The following is a 21,406-nucleotide window of genomic DNA, read 5'->3' on the forward strand; positions in this document are numbered from 1 at the left end:
TTCTTAAGTTGCCCATAAGAATCTATGCCTCAGCAGACACTGAGGGAAAACAAACCTATTTATCAAAGAACACAGAAATCATACTTTTCAGTTTTAGGAAGAAAACAGATGCACAGGAGATGTTTTGCAAAAATGTACTGAAAAGTCACTGTCTAAAGCCATGCTCTAAGGGTAAAGTCTTTGTAATCCTCTAGGAAAACAGATTTGTTTGAACGTGGCTAGAATGAAACATTTATCAGTTATCTTTCAAAGACAAAGGGTTTATCCTCGAAAGGTACTTTATAAGGCAAAATGAACAGACTACCAGTCTATTAGGAATTTTTAAAATAGGCTTTAATATAGGAAATAAACTTCATGACAAAGCTGAATAACAGTTTCCTAGACCTGTATAAAATCTGGAACTATCCAGGGAAATGCACTATTATGTACATTATCTGACACAGCAACAGCTGAGTCTGCAGCAGCTCTGGCTCTGCAGCATCCTCCAGCTTGTGCTGCAACCCCAGTGTTCCTGACTGCTCTTTAAGCCAGCAGCAGCTCTCCAGAGAGTGCTTCCCACCTGGTTTGTTACACATAGTCTGTATTAAAATCATAGGCATCATCCTCATCTGCAGATTTGTCTAAGCTGAAGGACAGTGATCTGGAACGTTCATTTCCTGAGAAGAGACAAACATGTGTTAGTGAAACCAGTGCAAATCCTGGGCCTTCCAGAGCCCATCCCTGAGCCAGGGTTCTGAATACACACCTGCCCTCTGCTCCTTGGGATTTGTAAGATTTGTTTGGTGTTTTCCAGGCTTTGCTCTTCTGGTGACCTGAACTTGGCTTTCCTACAAGTCAGAGGTCAGACATTATTTTAACATCATTAATGAAATTTCCTATGCAAATGAAACCTAACAGAGCCTGGGGAAAGTGTGGATGGCCCCTTGTATAGCTGAGCCTCACTGCTGAGGCCAAGTGACTTGGAACAATGTTGCTTCCTTAATTCAGGAAAAAAGCCCCGTCCTAGTAAAACCCTCATTTACCTCTTTGACATCATCATCATCTTCTTCCATATCATCTTCATCATCATCACTTTCTGTGAATTCCTCTTCCTCCTCTTCTTCTTCCTCTTCTTCCTCCTCCTTGCTTGTTTCCATGTTTCCCCAGTTTGACCCTTCCTCTATCACTTTATTTTCCTCTATTGTCCCATTTGTCATTCCAGCTGACTGAAAAGCAATGCTGCTTGCTGGACTGGGGTGCTTTAAAGCTGCAGAAAACACAGCAAGTGTCTGTTCAGCACAGATGTAATGCCCAGCCCCCAAGTGGGGACACTGCAGTTCTGTCCCCTCCCTGCCAGACAGGGCTCCCACACAGGGTTCTGCCATCAAGGCGAGGAAATTCTCTGAGAAAAGCTTTCCCTGAGGCATTTACAGAAAACTGCTAAGAGCTGGAAAACCTGGATTTGAGTGTAGGTAAGTTTACCCAAGTGAGTTTAGTTTAGATAGCAGGAAAAAATTCTTTACTGTGAGGATGGTGAGGCCCTGGCACAGAGTTCCCAGAAGTGTTCAAGGCCAAGCTGGAGGGGGCTCTGACTAGTCTGGTCAGAGTGAAAGGTGGCCCTGCCCACAGCTGGGGGTTTGGAACAAGATGAACTTTAAGGCCCCTTCCAAGCCAGGCCAATCTGTGACTCTATGGTTAATGGTAGTCTATTACAGGAACAGTCCTACCTTGAACAGTGTTGCTGTTTTCTTGTTCTAGGTTATTTAAATTAAAGCCTTCCTGCATTTCAGCTATTTTTTGTTCTGTAAGATAGGGTGGTGGTTTCTGAGATCCTGGAGGTTGTGAGTAGTACTTTATTCTGGCTCTGAGAAAATAAAAATCAGCATTAAAAAACAACTATTAAATCACTGTATTTAAAAATAAAACCCAGAGCACAAAGCTCTCAAACTAATAACTATTTAACAGCAGTTCAATAGATAATAAATCTGACTCTGAAGTTGTCAACAGTATTAAGGGGATAGCCCACTCCTGAGAGGAAAATGCAATGGCACTTTGTCACCACAGATCACCTGCCTGTAAAAGCAGCTGAGTCACTTCAGCAAGAGAGATAGTCACAGTCAATTACTGAATCTGAGTTACATTTATTCCTACCCTCAGAATATAGGAACCACCCTGAATTTCCACAGAAAGTTTGCCATATCCTTTCCTGTCCAGAAGAGGACAACATAGACTTGGTATTTGAGAGGAAAGCACATTTCCATTACAGACACTGTCTGTGGAGTAATGTGCAACAGGCTTTGACTCTTCTTGTGTAACCTTCACTACTTCAGAAAATTATCTGTGGATGGCACCCTCTAAATCTGATGGACAATCCAGCTCTTTACCCAAGTGAAATGTGAGAAAGGAAGGGAAAAAAGCAGCTTCTCCTTTTTAAGTACTTTGCTGGACTCAGTGCTTCTGCTGTGCTGGATTAACAGTGACAAAAAGGTGAGCAGTAGAGAGCAAAGTTCACAGTATACATACCCTGTCCAGTCACAAAGCACTAATTTAGCCATATTTTCTATGTCAGGAACACCTCCCTTTTTCAGCATGCCCCTCTTCTGAGCCAGTAAAGATAAAAACTCTTCAGGGTCCCTGAAATCTGGGATGTTATAGTGCATCATTACCTAGGGGAAAAGAAAATGGCACATTCAGAAAGAGATGCCCATCCTTCTCATAGTTTTAGGAGTATAAAAGAGCAAATAAAGTTGGATAAAAGTGAGGACAGAGTAAGAGAAAAGCTGTTTTTCTCACACTCGTGGGAGTAAACATTAGAAAGTAAAATGCCTACTTCATCAACAAACTCATCTGCCATTCAAGCAGACTCGTGGGTGTGCAGACACAGTGTAGGTGCACTTTGTGGTGACTGGGAGTGGGGCTGGGGCTGAGCCTCATCCCCAGTGGGCACAGCTGTGAGCAGCAGGTGAGCAGCACTGACCAATGAGCCAGGGAGTGCCCAGGGCACTGACCAACCACCAAAGGGAGCAGAGGGCACACAGGTGCAGGGCATCAACACAAGGGGATAAAAGGCTGGGCTGAAGAACAAGAAAGGCAGATGCTTGCAGCCTTCTGAAGAGGTAAGGTGTTACTCTGTGTGGGCTGAAGCTTGCTGAAGTTGTGTGGGGACACTCTGTGTATTGTGGCTGTCTCAAACATGACATGTGTTGCAACAGGACAGCACACTGGTCTGTGAAAACTCTTCTCAAAGAACTGAAAGGCAATTAGGCTTAGGTTAATTTGCTTGAAACTAGAGTGAAATCAGAGTTGGATCTGAGGTCTTCACTGTAACCTAGGCAGCATACAAGCAGTATCATCATTTTTCACTCTCTGATTGTGTGGTGATGAGGTCTGAAAAGCAATGCTCTTTACTCTGGCTGTCAGGATTGTGGCATGCTGTTCTGCCTTCTGTTTGTAAGGATGAAGGATCACCCTTGGCATTCCCACTTTGAATGCTTAGGAAAGCAGTTCAAAAACTATTAGCATTAGCTACAGCAAAATGAACTTTCATTACTGGGCCTAAGAAACCTACAGAGAAGTCTGATGCAGTGAGAGACATAGAAAAAAGATGGAGCTCACCTGCTGCTTACTGCAGTGATTTATTATGGCATTTACTCCTTCAAGCACAACTGCTGAGTCTGATCCTTCAGGGTCTATGATACTTCTCAAGGCCAGAGCAAGGGCACTGTTAGAAGGATCTGCAATTATACTTGGACTGTCCAGCATCTTTGTCTGCTTATCAAGGTGCACAGCTTGCATGGACCTGTTCAGAGGAAAATGCACTGTGAGCAGATAATCACAGTGGATGGTGATGGTGAGGGATGCAAGACACAAAGCTCAGTGTTGGATTGAATGTACTTCATACAGTCAGTTTCAATGTTTTGTCATCATGTGCTTTGTGTAGGATAGACATTTAAACAAACAAAACATCAAGCTTATGTATAAGTTTATCCCTTATGTAGATAAGGGATACATAAGGAGAGAGCTTGCATCATACATATCAATACCTTTCATCTTGCAGATTTTAATGTGCATTTTTAAGCTGCACACTGGTGTGCTTTGCCCCTAATAGACTGAAACACAAACTCATGGTAACTGACACACAACAAACAAGGAAAGGAACAGCTTTGACCAGGCTGAGCTTACTTGGTAACACCTCTTGTCAGGCCAACATTACAAGCACGCTTTCCTTTGAGACTGTTGATTATGCTGCTCTTTCCCACGTTAGGGAAACCTGAGGAAAAATCACATAAATCCTTGTAAGTTAAATAAGCAAACAGCTTTTTAACACCCATCAAAACAGCTTCTACCAGTTATCTTTGCTAAGGTAAGTATCAGTGTGAGATCAGAGTTGGATCTGAAGTCTTCACAGAAATAAGACAAAGAATGTATCCTCATTTCTCACACTTGTAGGATTTGTAGTGCTGCATTCCGTGGGATTTTTGTCAGGCATGAGGCAGGCAGTGCCAGTGGAGCACATATCCTGCCTTCTTTGGGCTCCCACGGATCCCTGTGGAAGTGCACCATGGATCCCTGGCAGCTGAAGCACTACAACACTGAGAGCCTTGGATCAAAGAACAGTGACTGGAAAGCTCACTAGCAAACCAGGTGTTAGCAGTTTTACTCAGTCCAGTAATACAGGATCCCAAAGCTTTATGGGAGAAGAAAACTCCTCCTGTTTCTCCAAACACTTACCTACCACCCCAACCTGAATGGCTCTGTCTTGGGTCTTGCCATACCCTTGGAGAAGCTTCAAAAGGCATTTGCTTCCAAAATACTGAGAGGTTTCTGAGAAATCAACACGTGCATGTCTTTTTGTGACCTGTTCCTGCTACAGGAGTCAAAGGCAAAAAAACCCCATGGTCAGGAGCTATTAAGGAAGATAAAATATGGACACAGATTTATTCATCTACTGTAATTGCAGTGGTAAGAATTCCCCCACTGTACTGCAAAGCTCAGTCAACGTGTGTAAAGGCACATCCATCAGTCCCAGAAGTGCAATCAAACCAGGGGAAAAGGAATTTTAAAGATGTTTTAACATGTATGACTGCAAACACATGACCTCTTCATGGGACAGCCTGCAGTGCTCTTACCATAGTCTTGTCCTTCATCATTGTTGCTGACTTAAAAGCAACAGTTGGAAACTCTTTCTTCAAATAATTCAACCATTTCTCTATGTTGTCCTTTGGCACTAAATCTGGAAAGAAGAGCAATTCTTTCACTCCTTAAATTAACCTTACCATGACAAATACCCCGAGAACTCTAATATAAAGGACTGAGTGCATTCCCCAAAGGCCCACAGGGTCTCTGCCTTAGCAGAGCACATCACAATTACATTTCTGGCCTCTGTATTAGGTTTTTAATGCTGGGGTCTTGCTAGAAGACTTTGTATGGTACAGAATGATGTTCTGTGAAGGATTACCCCACAGTCCTTGCAAAGGCTACTTTACCACAAAGTTCCCTTTGCTCTTGTTGTTGCTCTTGGTATTTTATTTTCTTTACTTAGCTGCTGGTACTTGGTAATTTGCAGCCTTTTTAGTGAGCTCAGAGTTGGATCTCATGTCTTCAATGAAACGTCAGATTCCTTTAAAATCTTCATAGCTCACCTACCAAAGGACCACAGTGCCAGTAACACTCTGAGAAAACCTGTGTTGCTTACCAATTTTGTTCAGAACCAAGAGCAGCTTTTTGTTCCCTCCAGAGGAAGTGACAGCTTGCTCCAGCTGAGGACACCTGCAGCCCATTGGATCTCTGGCATCCAAAACCTCCAGAACCACATCTGAGGCCTCAAGTACCTGGTCAGAAAAAAGACTTAAACATGACATCGCAGACCAGATGACAATCCTGGTATAGCTGTGGCTTAGAAAAATAGTTGTTAATATTTTCTGTTGTAAAATCCCTTATTTAGTGTTCTAGTTTCTCACAGACAAACTTTGTGTTCTAAACAGTAACACAAAAAAAGGAAAATAACATGTGGTCTTATTACTGACTCTCACATAGTGATATAAAAATAGTTAAAGCATTTCACCTTCGTGAGTTCCCTGCAGAATGTTTTCTTAGAATTTTTATTCAGCGGTTTTTTAGTCTTTCCTTTAGATTTGCCAGAGGATTCCTAAAGCAAATAAAAACAAAAGGAAATTATTTAAATGAGAATTAGTGCCTAATATTTGTATGTACATTCAGCATGAAATTGTAACATGCTGCTTAAGAAGGTTCAGTTTCAGAATGACTTCTACATGTTCAAGAAATCCAAATCATAGAGGACAGGACCCCTACCTGTCCCTCTGCTTTCTCCTTGATTGTGGCTGCATTCTTTTTAGCTTCCAGCTTCCTCTTCTTTTCATGTTCTTTCTGTCTGTTGAGCTTCTGCTTTTGTTTCAGTTCTTCAAGCTGATGGCAAACAAAACCCCAGGCCACATAAGATATCTTTAAAAGTGGTAAGGAAGAATGTTCTTTCTCCCCATTCCTCACCCAAGCTCCTGAGCCAGCTCAGTTAGAAGTCGGCTATCCAAGTGACTCTGGGAATTTTCTTTTTTTTTTTTTTTTTGCATCCTACCCAGAGGCAGCCATGCATTAGCTTGATCCCAAAGCAGCAGCTCTGCAGCCACCCCTACAGCTGACAAATGTCACATTAGTCCACCCTGCAGACAGCAGATCCCTACTTTCTGTATAATCACATAATGCCATCATTTAACTCCCAGCACCCTGATGGGACATTTCTGTATCCAAGCACCACAGGGAGTTCTGACTGCGTTAGAAATGTCCATTCCAGCACGTTCCCGTGCACAGTGAGGAAACAAAAGTTAAAAATAAAAGAGCAAATCATTATTTGATTTGCTCATATTTCCAGCGTTGCACACTGTACAATGCTGGAAATAAATGCATCGTTTTTCCAAAGCACGAGTCTGCTGGGACCGTCTACCATGACTGTTCCTCTGAGTGCTCGCTTATGCACACAAAGCTTCCATAAAGAGAGGGATGGTTTTTGCCCTCTCGGTTTTTGCCCTCTTTACCACAAACTGCGTTTTACCCTCTGCTTTCTCTGCTCCGCTTCCCGCAGAAGCTCCTCCTTAAACGGCGCCGCACTGGGAATTCCGGGATCCTTCTTGGGTTTTTTGTGTCCGCGTTTCTTGGCCTCTTTCCGGACTTTCCGGTGGTGTTCTCTGATCTGAAGCGGGCACAAGAAATCTCCTCAGCCCGAGGCCCGGAACCGCAGCGCGGCGGCCCCGGGACGGCCAAACGCGGCACCGAGGCCGGGCCTCACCTTCTTCTGGATCTTGTAGCGCTTGTGGCAGCTCAGCCTCTTGCTCGCCTTCCGCAGCTCTGCAAGGCACCGCGCCCGTCAGCGCCGTGCACCGACACGCACATCCCCGCCACCGAGCTCCCGTCCCCGATTCCCGCCCCCTCGATCGCCGCCGCTCGCTTGGCCACGGGCGGCCGCCACCCCCCGGTGCTGGGCCGCCTCCCGCGCCCATCCTGGCCCCTTCTGTCCCGTCCCCGCCCGTCCCGTCCCGGAGCCGCTCCCGGCGCTCACTCGGTCGCTTCATGGCGCCGCCACGTGCTCCCGCCGGCGGGCGCTGCCGTAAAGCGCGCCGGCGCTGCCCCGCCGGGGTGTCGCGCGGGCTCGGCGCGTTGGGCGGCCGGGCGCGCTTTGCGACAGCGGCGGCGGCGGCACCGGCGGTGTCGGGACGGGCGGTACCGGCGGGACGGGACGGGCCGGGCCGGGCGGACCCCGCGCACCCACCCCGGGTCGGCCGCGGCTGCGGGAGGCGGAGCGGAGCCGGCGGGGTGAGCGGCGCGGGCGGGGCGCGGGCCGGAGCTTGGAGGCCGCTGCCTCCCTTTGTGTGGCGGCGCCGCCCGAGCGCGCAGCGGCCGCGCCGGGCCCGGGGCGCCGAGCGCCGCCCGCCCCTGTCACCCGCCCCGGGCCCGGGCCGTGTCACCGGGCCGCGTGCGCCTCAGCGCTTCCTTCCCGCCCCGTTCCCGCCGTGTTCCCCGTGCCGGCGCCGGGCCGGGCCCGCGGGGTGACAACGGCCGCTCCCGGGGCGGGCCCGGGCACAGCGGCGGGTCCTGCCCGCGGTGGCGGCAGCGCGGGGCGGGCCCGGGACACGGTCCGGAGCCGGGAAAGGGCTTCCCTTTGTTTCCTGCCGGGGATAACCCCTCAGCTCCCGGGCTGGGGCTCCGCCGCCTCGGGGCAATCACACATTCGGTGTCTTTGTTCCTTGTCCCGGTGTGGATAAAGCGGTGGCTGTGTTGTCCCTCTCGCTTTTCCCCAGCTTTGCCCTTTCACCGTGCCTGGTCGCTGCCAGCCCCCTCTTCCCATCCCGTGGCAGCTTTCTGTGCGATCGGTAACCGGGGGAGATTCCGGCTGCGTTTCCCTCCCCTGTTCCCTTAGCTAAATTTACCGTGTTTCGTGTTTCTGGTGAAACGTGGGAGATCCTGATGGCAATACATACTATCCGTGGTATCTATTGGTTTTTAGCTCTCTGCCAGGAGGCAGAAAACGAACCTCTAGAGTGCTAGGATGTTTTATTTTAAGTGTGTGATGTCCGACGTGTGTAAAACCTGTTGGTGTGGGGAGATTGGAGTGACACTTGTGGTCCTTCTGTGCAGCTTTTGGGAGAGACAGCCTTCCTTTCCCCGTTGTGTATATCAGTGTACCTGTGAATCAGTAATTCCTTGCTGTGGTTTTGTGACATTTTTCTGGCTGGTGAGGCAATTACCGAGGAGATGCTCAAGCTCCTGTTGCATTGGAGGTGCTCATTGATAGCAGTGGAGATTGTTGGTGTGACTGTTGTGAGCCAGCAGTGCAATTGCAGAAGAAGCTCGGGGAGAGAGGTTCTGCAGTAGAACTGTGTTTCTGTGCACAGCTGAGCTCTCTGTGCTTGGGAGTGTGGCAGTTTAGGGAGAAGTTTGTGTTTTGGAGCCTCGCCTTCAGTGAGTGTTACATCAGCAGGTCTCTCACTGAGTGTTTGTGATGTTGTCCAGACAGATCAGTGTTTTGCATGGTTATTGCAGGAGAAAAACGTGTTTTGGAGGCTGTGTGTGAGTGGTGAGGGTACCTTGATCACAGCAGTGTCACAGTATGGCTGAGAGCCACAGCATTGTGCCTGCAACAGTGGACATGCAGCAGCTGATGTGCAGCCTGCAGGCAGGTGCTGGCAGGGAGGTTCCCAAATCTTTATTTCAGGATGGGACTGGACTGAGTGTACTCTTGGGTTCCCTGTTGAAGCAGAATTATTGATTCTGGTAGTCCCTCCTGCCTTTCTTCCACAACTCAGGGCTTGTGTTTCCCAGCATGTACCTGGTGCAGCCACTCCAGACTGTAGCCCTCAGATGGAAGTTGGAGGCAGTGCCAAGGCTTGAGGCTGTTGTCAGTTCCCAAAATGAATTGCCTGCTGATAAACCACAGGGCTTCTCTGCATGTCCATGTTATGAAAATGTCCAGAGTGCTGAATAGGAACAGAACCTCTCTGGGGTTAGATTGAAGGCAGGAGTTGGAAGAACTACAGAGAACCAAATATTTTGCCATAAAATGGTTCTGTATATTTCACATGGAATTTCTGTGAAAATAATCAGGCTTGGAGACTGCATAGAAATTGAAACTGTTTTTTTTTTAGTGTATGGCTGCATATTTAGTGCTTACTTCTGAATATAAAAATCTACCCTGAAGAGTGTTGGAGGTGCATCTTCTTAGAGTTTATTAAGTGTTTGTTGACCTTAAGATTATGTTGTTATAAGCACTTTTCTGCTTTGCATTCTGTAACTTGCAGCTTTCTGGTTTGTACTCTCAGGTCAGGTATCACTTCTGTTTACTTTCTGCTCTGCTTGATGAATCATTCTCTAGCAAGTGGCTGTGAAATCTCTAATGCATATTCAGGAACATTAGAGAAATGTATTTTTACTGTGACAATGACAGAAGTGTCTAGCATTCTGTGTATAAAATTACTTTGTAGAATTTCTGCTGGGCTAAAAAAAGTTGCCTTCTGTTTCTTGCTTTTTTTCTTTGTCACTGTAATTATCCACTTTATTCTTTGATTTTATTCTTTATCTACCTACTCTGAATTTTCTTTCCTCTCTCTTTCCTTTTTCTTGTCTTCCAGTTGTGGCTGTGCTAACACCATTTCTGGTTTGGCACTCTTAGAGTGTCTCCTTCTCACAGTATCTGTGCTTGCCCATCAGACACTATGAGGAGATTGGCTTTTCGAGGTGCTGGTTCTACTCTGGTAAATCTGGTAAATTATTGATTGTGTCTCCATCCCTCTGCCTTGGCCTTTTGCTTTTCTTTTTCCTAACTGTTAATTATTCCTACCTTATTCATCTCACGTGTGTGCCTGCAGTTATCTCTGTCTCTAACAAAAATGCTTTAATTCAGTTATATTGTGCTGCCATACCTTGTCAATCATCTGAGTGCCTCCTAAAAGAGATCCCTGGGTTTGGTTGGAAAATGGGGATAGGGATGGATGCATCTGTTCTGTCCTCAGCCTTTGAGATGGCCCCAAATAAAGATACTTTTCTGATGCTGTCACTGGAAGTTGGGAAAGAGCCAACAACTTGTTCCATAAATTACCATAGTTGTTGGATGGTGGTTATTCGTTTGTCACTGCTTGTGTTGGTAAATGCAAAACTCTGGCCAAAAGAGGAGGGGGCTTTCCCTGCTTCCCCATGGTTGAGCCATTCATCCCACACAGAAAGTGGGAGTGGGAGGTCCCAGGGTGATCCAGACCTTCTTTTCACTTGAATGTAACACAAGGTATTATCTGGCCCTTTTCATTTGTAATTTGTTTTGCTTGGTTGTTTTTTTTTCTCTGTTGGTCTTTTTTTTGTGGTTTTTTAGTTTGACATGGAATGAAGAGTTTTTACACTGTGGTTTTTGCTTAGTTGTTGTGCATGTGATGGGGTATGAAATTGTGGAATTTAAGAATATATTCTGTGAAGAGTTGCTAATTCAGTGTGAGCTTGGGGGTTTCTGGCCTTGCTGTTATTGGTGACTATAAAACTGTAGGAGCATTTTGATTTCCCTTTACCATTGGGAATTTCCACCAAGTTGGAGTTTACAGAAATGGCATTTGGCAAATGTATCATGTGAAGCTTTGCTAGCTCTGTGGGTAGCTCTGAGCAGAGGGTTTGGATGCAATGCCAGGGCTTTAAGAAGGTTTCTGTTCATTATAGAAGAAGTTGGATTCCATGGGTTCCAAGAGGCGAAGAGCTACCTCTCCTTCCAGCAGCGTCAGCGGCGGGGACTTCGACGACGCCCATCACTCCACCAATGTTCCAGGCCCCAGCAGGAAGAGGAGGAGACTTTCCAACCTCCCAACTGTAGATCCTGTTAGTACCTTCTTACTGATGGCACCTTTTTTCTTGGGGATGCTGTATCCCTGTGTGGATTATGCTGGACTGTAAAATTAATGACCTTATGTAGCACATGTGCGCTGGTCCTGAATCTGTTCCTGCTTTGGCTGAGCTGTGTTTAGGACCTGGTTCAGCTTTGGCTTGGCTTGGTCCTGGCTCACCACTTTCATGTTTTTCTTTGCTGTTTTGATTTTGCTGCTTTTCTCTTTTTGCTGACAATTTTAGCAGATGGAAGGATGTTGGAGAATGAGCTGAAATCATAATGTGCAGAAGTAGAGAGCTTTGTCTGCATAGCAGATGCAGAGGGATGAGTGGGGAATAGCACAGGCAGTGATTGCTGAAGTGTACAATGCCTCTGCTATGCCTGTGCATGAGGAGTCTAATGTTAATTAACTGCAAAAGAACCCCTGTTGTTATTGTAGATGCCTGTAACCTGGAGAGCATTGCAGTGAATTAATTTACATGTTGGGTATTTTACTTAGAATTAGTATTGAAATAAAGCTCCTTGTGTTCAAAAAATAAATGGAGATCCTGCAGTACCTGGCATACTTCTCAGGTATCCTGCTAAAGTGTGAGGTGCTCCAGTTGCTTCTCACTTCTGCTTTAGGGCATGCTTTGGATTGGCAGTTTGTCCTTCCCTTTGTAAGCATGCTTTTGTTTGTTACCTCCTTAAAATTCTCTCCCTTTTCCTTATTTCATTGTTCTTGCCTTTCAGATTGCTGTCTGCCATGAGCTCTACAACACCATCAGAGACTACAAAGATGAGCAGGGCAGGCTCCTCTGTGAGCTCTTCATCAGGGCACCCAAGAGAAGGTGAGGCCACAGGTCTGGTTAAACCTTGAACCTGAGATTTAATCAGGGACAAGTGGAAACTGATAAATACTTCAGCAATAATTTGTGAAAAATCTAAGCTAAATTTGCCATCATTTCACATCAGTGTTTGATTTAATTATTCAATGGGATGAGCTTACATTGGTGCTCTTTTTCAGGAAAAAAAAAAGGATACACTGAATTAATTTGTATTACCTGCTTAAAACATCCATGCCTTGGATTATAAGATATTCTATATAAGTGGTGGGATGTAATACTAAGGACACAGCTTGGGAGGGTTAATAGAAGTGACCCTTGAAAATGCAGTAGCTGAGTCTGAATTTTCTCTTTAAACTCAGAAAATTGAGGACAGTAATAGTACCTGAAGTGAGCTGACTGATAGAGCACTGCCCACATCTTTTAGCTGTAACAGAAATGTATTGGAACTTTCTTTGGTTTATTTAGTCATAAACATGCACAAGCTTTAGTGCTGTGGTTTGGGTTTTACTGCTTGGAACATGATGCCTGTTTTTGTCATTGCAACAGAAATCAGCCAGATTATTATGAAGTGGTTTCTCAGCCAATTGATTTAATGAAAATCCAACAAAAGCTGAAGATGGAGGAATATGATGATGTGAATGTGCTGACTGCTGATTTCCAGCTTCTCTTTAACAATGCAAAGGCTTACTATAAGGTGAGCAAACTAAAGGCTCAAATCCATTGTAAAAGGAGTAGAGATGTTCAAATTCTGCCTTGGTTTGGCTAAAACCTCTTCAGTTTAGGCTGAAGTATTATTGGTAAGAAAACAGCACATATTGCAGTTATTTGCATAAATTTCCATAATGTTGACTGTATCTTTCTAAAATGCCCTGCTATAACAATTTTTCTGTGTAAAATCATAAAATAAAGTGGGGATGATCTTCATGTAGTTTTCCAAAAGAGGTTAAAAGCAAAAACGGAGATATAAACCGAGAAAAATATTCCTCTGTCAAAGCCTCCTCATTTTACAACATCCTCTGTGTTTACAACACCCTCTCCACCTTTGAAATGGAGAAAGATTTCTTTTTTTTTTTTCCCTCCCAGAAGGAAAAGTTTATGCTCACAGCAAGCTTATGATAGGAGTGTTGAATCTTTCTCTTCCATTTGCCACTTAATAAAATAAAAAAAAGGCACAATGACTGTCATAGTCAGTGATGATAGATGTGAATTTAATGTCATCAAGACAACCCCCATGGCAATTCCCCCAAACTGGGTGTGTGTTTTATTATGGATACTAATGGGTTTTATTGCAGTTTTCATAAGGAAGTGGGGGAAAAAATTGGATTAATATTGTTTAATGTTTCACTCCATAAGCCAGTGAAGTTGTATGTGGTGAATGAGATGATACAGCAAATCTAAACCTGCTAATATTGCCTTTCACATATCTTTGACTTTGGAGATGATCCAAATGAGTTCCTTCTGAATAACCCAGCTGGAGTAGCCAGGTGACATCCAGAAAGGCAATGTTTGTTTCACTTTGTGCGTGTAGTAGCTTCTCGAAAACAGATTTGTGGCTTAATGCATTTCTACATTCTGCTTCCAGGAGGAAAAGCACAAAGATTTCCAAATCCATTTTGTACTCCTGGAGCTTTGCAAGGCACTCAGTGTGAAAACCCCAACATTAATGGGTTGGTGGCAGAAGAGAATGACTGAGATTTTATAGAATGTGTGCTGCCTTTGCCTATAGAATTGTGGGCTCAAAATTTAACTGTGTCATAGAGATCTTGCATTAGACTAAAAATAGGTATCCATTATTGCAGGATGAAGGAATGTTGGCATTCCAGAGATTTATGGAGCTGTGGCACAAAAACTTAACCTCTTCTTCTTTTCACCTTTTACCTTCCCCAGGCAGCTCCATGGCATGGACAAACCAGGGACAGTGATTGATTGTCAAGGTCTTTGTTCTAGCAGATGTTTTATTGGCAGTGCTCCAGCAGAGATGCAGCCTTTGGGGTTTTTTTGTATTTCTGGTCAAGTCTCTCACTCCTGAGCATCTTGCATTAATACAGAAGGAAGCAGATTTGTGGAGCAGGATACCCTTAAAAAATCTGCTCTTCATAAGCAACATCTGGTCTAATGTGCTGAGAATATTTAAGCCTAATAAGGCAAGATTAAGAACAGTTCTCATGTTGGTTTCTCATTTGTATTACAAGCTGTCAGAGGTTGAGAGAGTGAAGTAAGAAGAGTGCAATCAGCAGTAATAAGGTGATATTATCAGCAGGAATACCTGAAATAGAGCCTAAATGACAGAGGAGAGGGAAGGAAAAATACATGGGTGGAAAAGCTCTCTTTGCTCTGTGTAGCGGGTAATAGGCACGTGCTTGCTTGCCACTATCAGCTCTGTGTTTTTAAAAGTTAATTTTCTAACTAATGCTTCTACCTCTTCTAAAAGATGTATCCAGAGGTGTACCCAGGTGGTAGCATGTTGTCAGGTTCTTTGGAATTGCCCAGTGAATGCTGAGTGTAAACCATTGCAGTGCTTTCAAAGATATTTATTGGCATTCTTCTGTAGAAGTTCATTTTCAAGTGCCATGCCATGACAGCAGTATTGGCATTAGTCAGATTTGTGGCATACTGAAATTTAATCTGTTTTAAATGCTGGTGGTGTACTTCAACAAAAGCCAATGATTTCTCAGATTCATCTAGTTGGCTTGTCCAAGCCTCAACCCAGCTAGTTTTATTGCAAAGTTTTCTGAAAGGCTTGGATGCTTTTGAGTGATACAGGTTATATTTTCTAGTGCTTATTGTAATTCTTACCTCCTCTGTCAAAGAACAAATGAAGCAGGAATTTCCTAAGTTTTCTATTGCTCATATTTAATAACTTTCAGCTGGTAACTTAGAAAATTTCCTCCAGATGAGAGTGCCCTGAATTTTGACTGTAATATTTGATTGTTTTTACAGCCAGATTCTCCTGAATATAAAGCTGCCTGCAAACTGTGGGAGCTGTATTTGCGCACAAAAAATGAATTTGTTCAGAAAGGTGATGCTGAGGACGATGATGATGATGAGGAAGGACGTGACAATCAAGCAAATTCTGAATTAGTAAGTGTGGGCATGACAGCTGCATAAGGGGAAGGCTGTAACTGTGGATGTCAGCTGGCTCTGAGAGGGTGAAATTCATTGAGTAACATTTTCATTGTTAAATTATGCCCCAAAGGGTATTTGTTGTGCAAGTTTATTAGTTCATCACTTCACAACATTGTGTGTGTGTTTCACTTTTGCCTAGCAAAAAAAGCTGTGAGGGTTTCTGATATTGGTAAAGCATGGTTCTGGTTTAGTTGGAATAATATGAAGTGTGCTTGAGTTCATGCCAGCATTGAGGTTGGTTGCAAGCAAGATTCATGTCTAATGACATCAGTTATCAGCCAGTGCCCCATTCAGTCAGTGCAGCTGTTCCTGGAGTGTTATGAGAGGAAATTTGGGCTAGCCTGGTGTTTGTGATGTTGGGATGCACGTTTTCAGTAACTGTGGTGTGTGTCTGACAGTCTGCAGTGTAAAGATGAAATTAGAGTTTTTTAGTGTACCTTTACCTGCATAAACAATACTGTCTTCCAAAGTTGCATCATCTATTTTGTAGCTGATTTTTTCTGCCTTTGAAATATTCAGCACAACTTGAAGCCCTCCACTCTGGCTGCTATGCAAACTTACTTTCTGTAATTTTTGTTTCTTACATTAGTCATCTCCAGGTTACCTGAAGGAAATTCTGGAGCAGCTTCTTGATGCTATAGCTGTTGCCACAAACCCCTCAGGACGACTCATAAGTGAACTGTTTCAGAAACTTCCTTCTAAAGTGGTGAGTATTTTAGTAATGTGTGTTGTGTGCTAAGCTGGAAGCCTGGACATTTCTGTAACTGATGTCACAGGCTCTGATGGCCATGCTCAGGGTGCAGCTCTGTTTCTGCCTCATCAGTGGCAAACTCCTGTACCTGTTTGTACTGCTCTGTTTCAGAACAGTGGTGTTCTGGTTTTGAGGTGAAAGTTTTAACCAGCAGAATAAATATTCTGAAAACTATCACCATGGATTTTCAATCAGACCTGGTCTTTTATGTCACTTTATTGATTCTTTGTATCTGCCTCATTTGAGGCTTACACTGTTCTTACCTTCAATTGATCTAACGGCTTGTTCTGTGAGCTGTTAGAATAAAACCTTTGTGACTGTTTATAGTAATACATAAATTCTTTCTGTTTTCCAGCAATATCCAGATTATTATGCAATAATAAAGGAACCCATAGATCTTAAAACCATTGCCCAGAGGATACAGGTATGAACATATTAATGTGTCAGGGTACAGCCTTTTTTAACAGAATTGTTAGAAGTCAGGATTTATGGTGGCAGGAAAGGCAGTGAGCTTTCCCTCTGCTATTAAAAAACCTGCACACTGTGGTGATTCAATGTTCTGTGCTGGGTTAGTGCTGTAGAAGATGCTGTGTGGAAGATCAGGCATTGTGAGCTGTGGAGTGCTGGCTTTGAGCCAGAATATCTCGGGTTCCTTGATGTTTAATGGCTTAAAGCAGTTCCTTGACAAGTGCTGCTCATGTAAAACTTCGGAGTGCTGAGGCTTGGTTGTGCATTATCATCACCTACTTCTGTTCTAGTGCTATAAATAGATGTTTTGTACTGATGCATTTTTCATCTCACTTCTCCAATAATTTGAAATACTGTTCTGTAATTCTAGCATTTTGTATAGTAGGGATAGGACATAGACTGATTGAACCAGAGAATAAAGTTAAAACAGCATTTTGTCAGAACTCTTCAAAGTAAGGGTACTGTTATCTTTTAAGTGTTTTTTCAATCTTAGCATTCATGAGCTTTATAAAGACTTAGCATATATCTATGCTACTGTCTTTGATTACTTTTTGCAGATACTTATCTGTTGTCTTTACAAATAAGTTGCTTTTCTATGAACATTCCTTTTACTGAATATGAATTCCTTTGCTTTTCACTATTGGCTTAGTTCTCATGCTGTCTGAAAGTTGCCACTTTAACCAGTTCTGCTTCTTGTTGTATAGAATGGAACTTATAAAAGCATTCATGCCATGGCCAAGGACATAGATCTTCTGGCAAAGAATGCCAAAACCTACAATGAGCCTGGATCCCAAGTATTCAAGGTTAGTTTCAGTTGTTCATAGTGTGATTTGAGTTCAGATTTTCTTAACTACTTTCTATGCTGGTTGGTCTTTAAATAAGTCTTGAGCATAAAGCTCTCAAGACCCTGATTTTTTTTTTTTAAATAGCTTTTAGTGGGTTTTTCTTTTTTACATTGCTTTTTGTAGAATTGTGCAACCGTGACAAAAAAATGAGCCTAGCCTGAAGCTGCTCAGGTCTTCTATTCAGTTTTTTCAGGCCACTGTAAAAATACTGTGTGGGAGTATTTCAGGCACACTTTGTTCCATGCTTCATTTCTCATGCAAAATTGTTTTATATCTAAATGTAAAAACACCTTAATTTTTGTTTTAGATAGCTGAATATATCTGATTACAATATTATTCACTTTCAACATTAAACAAAAAAAAACTCTTTTCATTGACAGGATGCAAATGCAATTAAAAAGATATTTAATATGAAAAAGGCTGAGATTGAGCACAGTGAGTTGGCCAAGTCAAGTCTCCGAATGAGGTACTGAAAATTCTGTAATCTCATATGAAAACCTCTATTGACATTCCTTTAATTGTGCTGTGGAGAGTATAGTGGGAAATAATGACTTGAAAACTTACATTAGTGTTGTTTTATTAGTTGTACATTGGTTAAAATAGTTTTTGAAAGAAAGCTTTTTTCTTTGAAATACTTCTACAGTGAAATACTTTTGTGATGTACTTGATTATGAAAAATACTGTCAGTGGATGTTTAATAAGTTATGGCAAATTTCCACCACATGTTTATAAGCTAATAACAGAAAATGAATAGTGAGGAACAAGATGCTTTCTTTTATTGAAAAGTGCTGGGTATTCTTGAACCTTGTTAGGAACTGAAACCAAAGAGCTCACAGTTAGGGGCAAAAACATAGGAACAGAACCTTGGGCAAAAGATACTTAGAGGGAAATCCATTCATGTTTGAAAAGCAATTTTAGCTATGAAGAGAGGCACAGGAACCTGAAGATCCAGATTTATTAATCAGTGAAGCAGAGATTTGGCCCTGAATATGCAGGTATAAAGCACTTGATGAGAGTTGATAGCTCTATTTGTTTCATGGGGTGATTTTACTTAGGAACAGCATTTTCTTCCTGTGAAAATCCATAGTGTACAGAGAAGTGATGCAGTCATTATAAATGTTTCTTGACTGAAATGCAATTAAATTTCTTCTGATATAAACATTTTACTTATAAGTAACACTCAAGAGTAGGTTTAGATATTATTTGTCAATGTGAGCTGTGTCATTTATCCCAAAAAAATTAAGCAACGTCCTGCAAGCCATTCAAGGAGTTTGAAAACTTACAAGGTGGAATCTCTTTATCTGTTTGAGCTGTTTACTGGTATTTGGTGCTGGGAAACCACTGTTGGCATTTCCTGCCAAGGTGTGTATGGTACAGCTGGAAACACTGTCACTGCCTTACTTAACTGAAAGATAGTTTCATTTTTTCTGTGTATATGGTGTCAGTTTTATAAGTGTTGCTAGGATTATTGTGTGAAAGAAGTGAAGTTTCCTGGTTGAATTTTACTGCTTGGTCTTTTGAGAAGTGGTTTTTTTTGGTTGGTTTGTTCAGCATCAGCATCCTTCCCATGGTTGGGTGAATCATTGCTGGAGCATATAAAAATAAAAAGCAGAAATACTCTTTAAGGAGCAATTCCTGACACATAGGTGAATAATTTTCCTTCATAAAAGTATGTGTAGTGGCAGAAGATTTGGATTCTACAGACACTGAACATCCATATGTGTTTGCTTTGCAGTGACTAGAACTACACAGAAGCATAGAGGTTTTCTGTTTAAATTGTGATTGTATTTCATTTTTGTCACTGTGTTGGCCATTGATGAAGCTCAGCATGTCAGGGTGTGTGTCATATTTTTTTCTGAGGCTCAATGGTTTTTCTTTAAAATCTGATTGTGTAAGAAGGGATGACAGATAAATCACACTGATATTTGTTAGCTGAATTCCTCTCTTGCACTGCCAACCATTTCCACTTCTCAGCTGCCTTATTCTAGATGTTCCTCTTGTGCATTGTGTTCTCAACAAAACTTCAAATCCTGAAGTAATCTATCAGAATCATTGACAGCTCCCTTCTTTGTTTCTCTGACTTGGGGGGAAAAAATAATGCATGAAGCAGGCTACAACAATACTGGGCTGGATGCAGAAAAAATGTGGATAAGAAAAGTGTCATGAAAACCAAACCTTTCACCTGCTATTGTATTTCACTGGTTGCTTTTTCTGTTGAGCCATTCTTTTTTTGTTTGTTTCTTTCTTTCTCAAAAATCTGCTTCACAGAATCATTACTCTTATTTAAATTCCTAAGTATTGAACTTTAGGGGAGTTCTTTACCTATTGCCGATTTGGGTAAAACTCCATCATAAGTTTACTTCAAGTGCATTTTCTATATTTTTCTTCTCAATTTGCATCTGTTGTTCTTTGTCATTGATGGCTCAAACTCAAATCATCATAATGCTACTAACCTAAGCTTTATATGTTCCCCTGTGTCAAAAATCATGGTTTTTATTGCAGAGCTCATTGTCTCCTTTGCCATCCTAAACTGCTCTTTGTGGGTGCATTTAACTGTCCTCCCTTAAAGTGACAAAACTGAATTGTTTGATAATATGCACTGTCAGCCAACCTGACAGTGACTTTAAGTGTTGATAAACATGACTGGACCTGTGTGATTGGCTTTATCTGGTTGCTAAGGAACATTTTGTTGGCTGCTTTCACTGCTGTTTAGGCTGAGCTGTGTGTACAGCTATCAATGCTTGAGCTGAACGTTACTTTCCTCTGACTTTATAAACAACATCCGCATAAATGCTGGAGCACTGAAAGGATCTCACTTATCTTTTAGCTTCCAAACATCTGTCTCTGAACTTTTTGGCTGATCTATCAAAGTGATTCTGTAAAAAGCTTTTTTTTCTTGCTGCATCTTTTCATGGGTTTAAGGTGGGCCTGTTTTTTTTCCTCCCCCCTTTCCTTGGCTTGCCTCTCCTGCCTTAAGGACTACATCAAATTTGGCTGCTTCCAAGCTGACAGGTCCTTCCTCACAGGGTAAAGGCAGTGTTGGGGATGAGAGAAATTCTTCTAACAAATATTATCGGTAAGTAAATTGTGCCCTTGGAGGAAAAGCTGGGTCCTCATCCTATGGAAATGCTGAATTTTGTTTGATTTTCTTCCTCATACCTGCCGTGCTGCTGGGCTTTGGATTAGGATGAGATGAATGCTGATAAGACATTGATAGTGTAGTTATTGCTGATTGGGGAGTGTGTGCAGTCCATGCTGGCAGTGCTCCCTGGGGTGGCTGCAGCTGACACTGCAGCACAGGGATAAAGGGATAAAACCACCTGGGCTGCTCAGCTGGGCCTGGATCTGCTGCTCAGGCTCAGAACCTCTTTGTGAAAGTGCCTCATGCTCATGGCCCCAGGGCCTGGGCCACTGAACAGCAGCACAGCAGCCAGGGCTGGCTCAGGGTGCTGAGGCTGGAGTGGCCCTTGTGGATTTCCACTGGCAGTGGGAAGGTGAATTACAGCTCCAGGGGCCTTTGGGAAGAGGGGCTACAAGTGGATGTGCTCATGATCCAGGTGAGGATTGCACACCATATCAGTGGTACTGCAATATAAATGACCCATATGAATGAAGCTTTTCTGGTGAAAAGAGGCAAAGCACAGCAAGGACAGAAGCAGAAGTGGCTTCATCACACAGCAGCCCAGCACCAGCACTGCTGCCCTGCAGGACTGCAGGGACAGATGGAACCCAGAGTCAGGGACTAAAGGAGCTCAGTGGATGTTTTAGAGGGATGGCCCACACACTGAGGAAATGATACCTGTGTGTTTGTATCAAAAAGGCAGAAAAGGATGTGTGGGAGAGTGCAGGGCCCAGGCATGCCCTCAGCTCATCTGCTTTTACCCAGTCTTCACTTGGCCCCTGCAGGACAAGGCTGAGCCCATTTCTGGAGTAGCCTAAAGAGCTGATCTTGTAAAAAGGCAGAGAATGTCAGGCATAGCTAATGTAGTGGGGTATGAAATGCTGTGCCCCAGGTTTGGGACAAAAGAGAGGGATGCTGAAG

General features: G+C 43.2%; 2 protein-coding genes and 4 non-coding genes across 6 annotated transcripts in view; 1 reads left to right on the forward strand and 5 right to left on the reverse strand.

The window, feature by feature from the left end:
* Positions 1 to 315: 315 nt before the first annotated feature.
* Positions 316 to 7,693, reverse strand: GNL3 (G protein nucleolar 3). Its single transcript, XM_058812901.1, has 15 exons — positions 7,550 to 7,693; positions 7,280 to 7,338; positions 7,046 to 7,183; positions 6,292 to 6,405; positions 6,044 to 6,127; positions 5,675 to 5,810; positions 5,109 to 5,212; positions 4,711 to 4,846; positions 4,162 to 4,249; positions 3,595 to 3,778; positions 2,503 to 2,645; positions 1,707 to 1,843; positions 1,023 to 1,246; positions 746 to 827; positions 316 to 656 (listed from the first exon to the last, which is right to left on the reverse strand). Exons 1-15 carry the CDS (start codon positions 7,560 to 7,562, stop codon positions 568 to 570), a joined length of 1,731 nt encoding a protein of 576 aa, XP_058668884.1. The 5' UTR covers positions 7,563 to 7,693; the 3' UTR covers positions 316 to 567.
* LOC131563276 (small nucleolar RNA SNORD19) lies at positions 3,264 to 3,340 on the reverse strand. Its single transcript, XR_009275288.1, has one exon. It is a non-coding gene; the product is annotated as a small nucleolar RNA SNORD19 (small nucleolar RNA).
* On the reverse strand, positions 3,843 to 3,918 carry LOC131563277 (small nucleolar RNA SNORD69). The gene has a single exon (XR_009275289.1). It is a non-coding gene; the product is annotated as a small nucleolar RNA SNORD69 (small nucleolar RNA).
* LOC131563275 (small nucleolar RNA SNORD19) lies at positions 4,348 to 4,418 on the reverse strand. Its single transcript, XR_009275287.1, has one exon. It is a non-coding gene; the product is annotated as a small nucleolar RNA SNORD19 (small nucleolar RNA).
* LOC131563274 (small nucleolar RNA SNORD19) lies at positions 5,547 to 5,619 on the reverse strand. Its single transcript, XR_009275286.1, has one exon. It is a non-coding gene; the product is annotated as a small nucleolar RNA SNORD19 (small nucleolar RNA).
* Positions 7,694 to 10,199: 2,506 nt separating the features above from the next.
* Positions 10,200 to 21,406, forward strand: part of PBRM1 (polybromo 1) — a 54,480-nt gene continuing 43,273 nt past the window's right edge. Inside the window, exons 1-9 of the mRNA XM_058813001.1 lie at positions 10,200 to 10,247; positions 11,185 to 11,340; positions 12,080 to 12,177; positions 12,721 to 12,868; positions 15,115 to 15,255; positions 15,890 to 16,006; positions 16,407 to 16,475; positions 17,224 to 17,322; positions 17,745 to 17,830. Of these exons, the coding sequence (XP_058668984.1) occupies positions 10,200 to 10,247; positions 11,185 to 11,340; positions 12,080 to 12,177; positions 12,721 to 12,868; positions 15,115 to 15,255; positions 15,890 to 16,006; positions 16,407 to 16,475; positions 17,224 to 17,322; positions 17,745 to 17,830 (962 nt within the window). The remainder of the gene's footprint in view (positions 10,248 to 11,184; positions 11,341 to 12,079; positions 12,178 to 12,720; positions 12,869 to 15,114; positions 15,256 to 15,889; positions 16,007 to 16,406; positions 16,476 to 17,223; positions 17,323 to 17,744; positions 17,831 to 21,406) is intronic.

This window comes from Ammospiza caudacuta, chromosome 12 (genome assembly GCF_027887145.1).
Source record: "Ammospiza caudacuta isolate bAmmCau1 chromosome 12, bAmmCau1.pri, whole genome shotgun sequence".
Taxonomy (NCBI): Eukaryota; Metazoa; Chordata; class Aves; order Passeriformes; family Passerellidae; genus Ammospiza; species Ammospiza caudacuta.